This window comes from Merops nubicus, unplaced genomic scaffold, assembly GCF_000691845.1.
Source record: "Merops nubicus isolate BGI_N331 unplaced genomic scaffold, ASM69184v1 scaffold34146, whole genome shotgun sequence".
Lineage (NCBI taxonomy): Eukaryota > Metazoa > Chordata > Aves > Coraciiformes > Meropidae > Merops > Merops nubicus.
Window position 1 is genome coordinate 7,017 of NW_008617041.1, and position 2,444 is coordinate 9,460.

General features: G+C 63.1%; 1 protein-coding gene across 1 annotated transcript in view; it reads right to left on the reverse strand.

Annotated features, from left to right (window-relative positions):
* LOC103775558 (nuclear receptor ROR-beta-like) overlaps positions 1-2,436 on the reverse strand; it is a 4,243-nt gene extending 1,807 nt beyond the window's left edge. Inside the window, exons 1-4 of the mRNA XM_008943021.1 lie at positions 2,286-2,436; positions 1,775-1,896; positions 1,331-1,463; positions 378-485 (exon numbers count right to left, since the gene is read on the reverse strand). Coding sequence (XP_008941269.1) covers positions 378-485; positions 1,331-1,463; positions 1,775-1,896; positions 2,286-2,364 — 442 coding nt within the window. The 5' untranslated portion in view covers positions 2,365-2,436. The remainder of the gene's footprint in view (positions 1-377; positions 486-1,330; positions 1,464-1,774; positions 1,897-2,285) is intronic.
* Positions 2,437-2,444: the final 8 nt, after the last annotated feature.

The window sequence follows — 2,444 nt, forward strand, 5'->3', positions numbered from 1 at the left end:
CACCCCCCCCTGGCTCCAGGCTCCTCTCAGGAGCTGTGCAGAGCCACAAGGTCTCCCCTGAGCCTCCTTTGCTCCAGGCTCAGCACCCTCAGCTCCCTCAGCTGCTCCTCCCCACACTTGGGCTCTAGACCCTTCCCCAGCAGCTTCATTGCCCTTCTCTGGCCATGCTCCAGCCCCTCAAAGTCCTTCTTGGAGTGCGTGGCCCAAAACCGACCCCAGGATTCGATGGGCTGCCTCCCCAGTGCCAAGTGCAGGGGGACGATCCCTGCCCTGCTCCTGCTGGGGACTATTTCTAATGCTCAGATGCTGCCTGTACACCCCAGCCCCGTGCAGGCACCGAAAGAAGAGCCCCTGGAGAGCAGCAGAGCAGCTCTTACCGAGCGCCTTGAACATCTGCACGCCGCCGAACTTGCCCTCGAAGAGGACGGTGCTGTTCAGGGGGTTGAACGCGCGGATCATGCGGATCAGCAGCACCTCCAGGCACCCTGAGCCAGGCAGGGCAGGCCAGGGGGGGTTCCATCATCCCAGGACCACACGTAGCACAGAGGAAAGCCCCCAGGGCGGGTTTCAGGTCCAGGTTGTGCATTCCCACCAGCAGAATGGTTGTTCCAACGAAGGCGGTTTGGGGTGAGGTTTCCAAACGTGACGGTGATTTTTCATCACAGGGAAATGGGATCCAGACACAGGGATCCATCGAGGTCATGGGGGAGCATTGAGAGGAGAGGGTGAGAGCAACAGAAAGAAAAAGAAAAATGGAAGGAAGAAATGAAAGAATGAGTTAAGCTCCACTGTGTTTGCCATGGCCAGCTCTGGCTTCGGGCTGCAGCACCCCGTGGGATGCTGGCATGTCCCCTGTGCTGGGAGAGGCTCTGATCTGATCTTCCCAGCCCTGGAAGTTCAGAATGTAGGAGGCTTTTCCACCTTTTCTTGGCATTTTTGGGGCTTTTGCACATTCAGCTCCCTCGCCTGGGTACGGCATCAGCAGCTCGGGCAGACAGATGGGTGAGGGAGGTGGGCATGTGCTGCCACTGTCCTCCTCTTCCCAGACTCTTCTCCCTCCCTGCTCCCCTTTGGGCTGGCATTCCTTTTCCTGAGGGAAAACCCACTGTGCTCGTTTCCATCCTGGCTGCTGGTGACATTGGGTTGAAGGCAACCATGGAGAAAACCTCTGCCTGGGGCAGCCACTCCCCACGTCCCTCTCTACACCATCGCCTTTAAACATGACCTTCAGCTCCTTCCAGCCCAGCACCCCCCGACTGAGCCCAGGGGCTGGGGACACGAGGGGGACACTGGAGGGGGGTGTCGGGGTCCCTCTCTCTCTCTCTCTCACCGGCTTTCAGGAGGATGATCTGGTCGTTCTGGCAGAGCTCCATGAAGCCGTCGATGCGCTTGGCAAACTCCACCACGTACTGGATGGCGTTGGAGATCTGCAGCGAGCACTGCTGCCACATGGCCTCACAGCTCTGCGGGCACAGCGGGGGCACCCCTCAGGGCTCACTGCCACCCTGCCTCCACTGCCACCCCCCCCACGCCATTGCCCGGGGCAGGGAAGGGACCCAGGTGCTGTGCCACCATGGTGGGGTGGACACCTGGGGCACGAGCTGCCACCCACACACCCCCAGATAGCTCCAAAAGCATCAAAAAACCTCCCTCATCTTCCTCGTCTTCCTCAGCGCAGCACCGGGGGACAGTGGTGGCCCTCGTGGAGGGCTGTGAGTGGCTCTGGCCACGGCGGGGAGCCCGGGGGGTGCCACTCTGTGGCAGCATCACTCACCTTGCTCTGCAGGGCCCGGACCTCCTCGGGGGAGTAGAGGCTCCACGCCAGGCGCTTGAGCTCCTCCGTGGTGTACTGGCACGTCTCCAGGTGCGACTTCACCACGTTCTGGGCCACCCGGTCTGCAAGGAGAGGGCAGCAGGAGGTGAGCCCGGGGCACCCCACGGCTCCCCCTGTCCCCACACCCCAACGCCATCCTCTCCTGGGTGTCCTCAGGGGACTACCAGGGCCGGGAGGGCAGAGGGGCTCCCGCGTGGCATCGGGGGGATACAAGGACAGATGGGGGGGACGTTCCACACGGCCTCGGGCACGCTGAGCTCCATCAGCTCCTCGGCTGGAGCAGGGGATGGGCTTGGGGCTGCTCCAAGAGCCAAACCTGGGGCTGCCCCTCGCTGGTGCAGGCACCCCGGGGCTGGATGCAACCCACAGGGCACCCAGCACCCTGCCACCAAAACACCCCCCCCAGGGCATCGTGGCAGGACGGTGCCAGGGATAGTGCCAGGGCTCTCACCGATCTCCAGGACGGAGATGTCGGCGGCGAGCTGCCCGCCCTCCAGCCCTCCGTGGGCAAACAGGGCTGGCTCCAGCATCAGCTCGTAGATGGACTCCTGCTTGATGAGCGTGGCATCGGCCACGTCCAGGCTGGACTGGTCGGGCGAGGGCTGCGCCG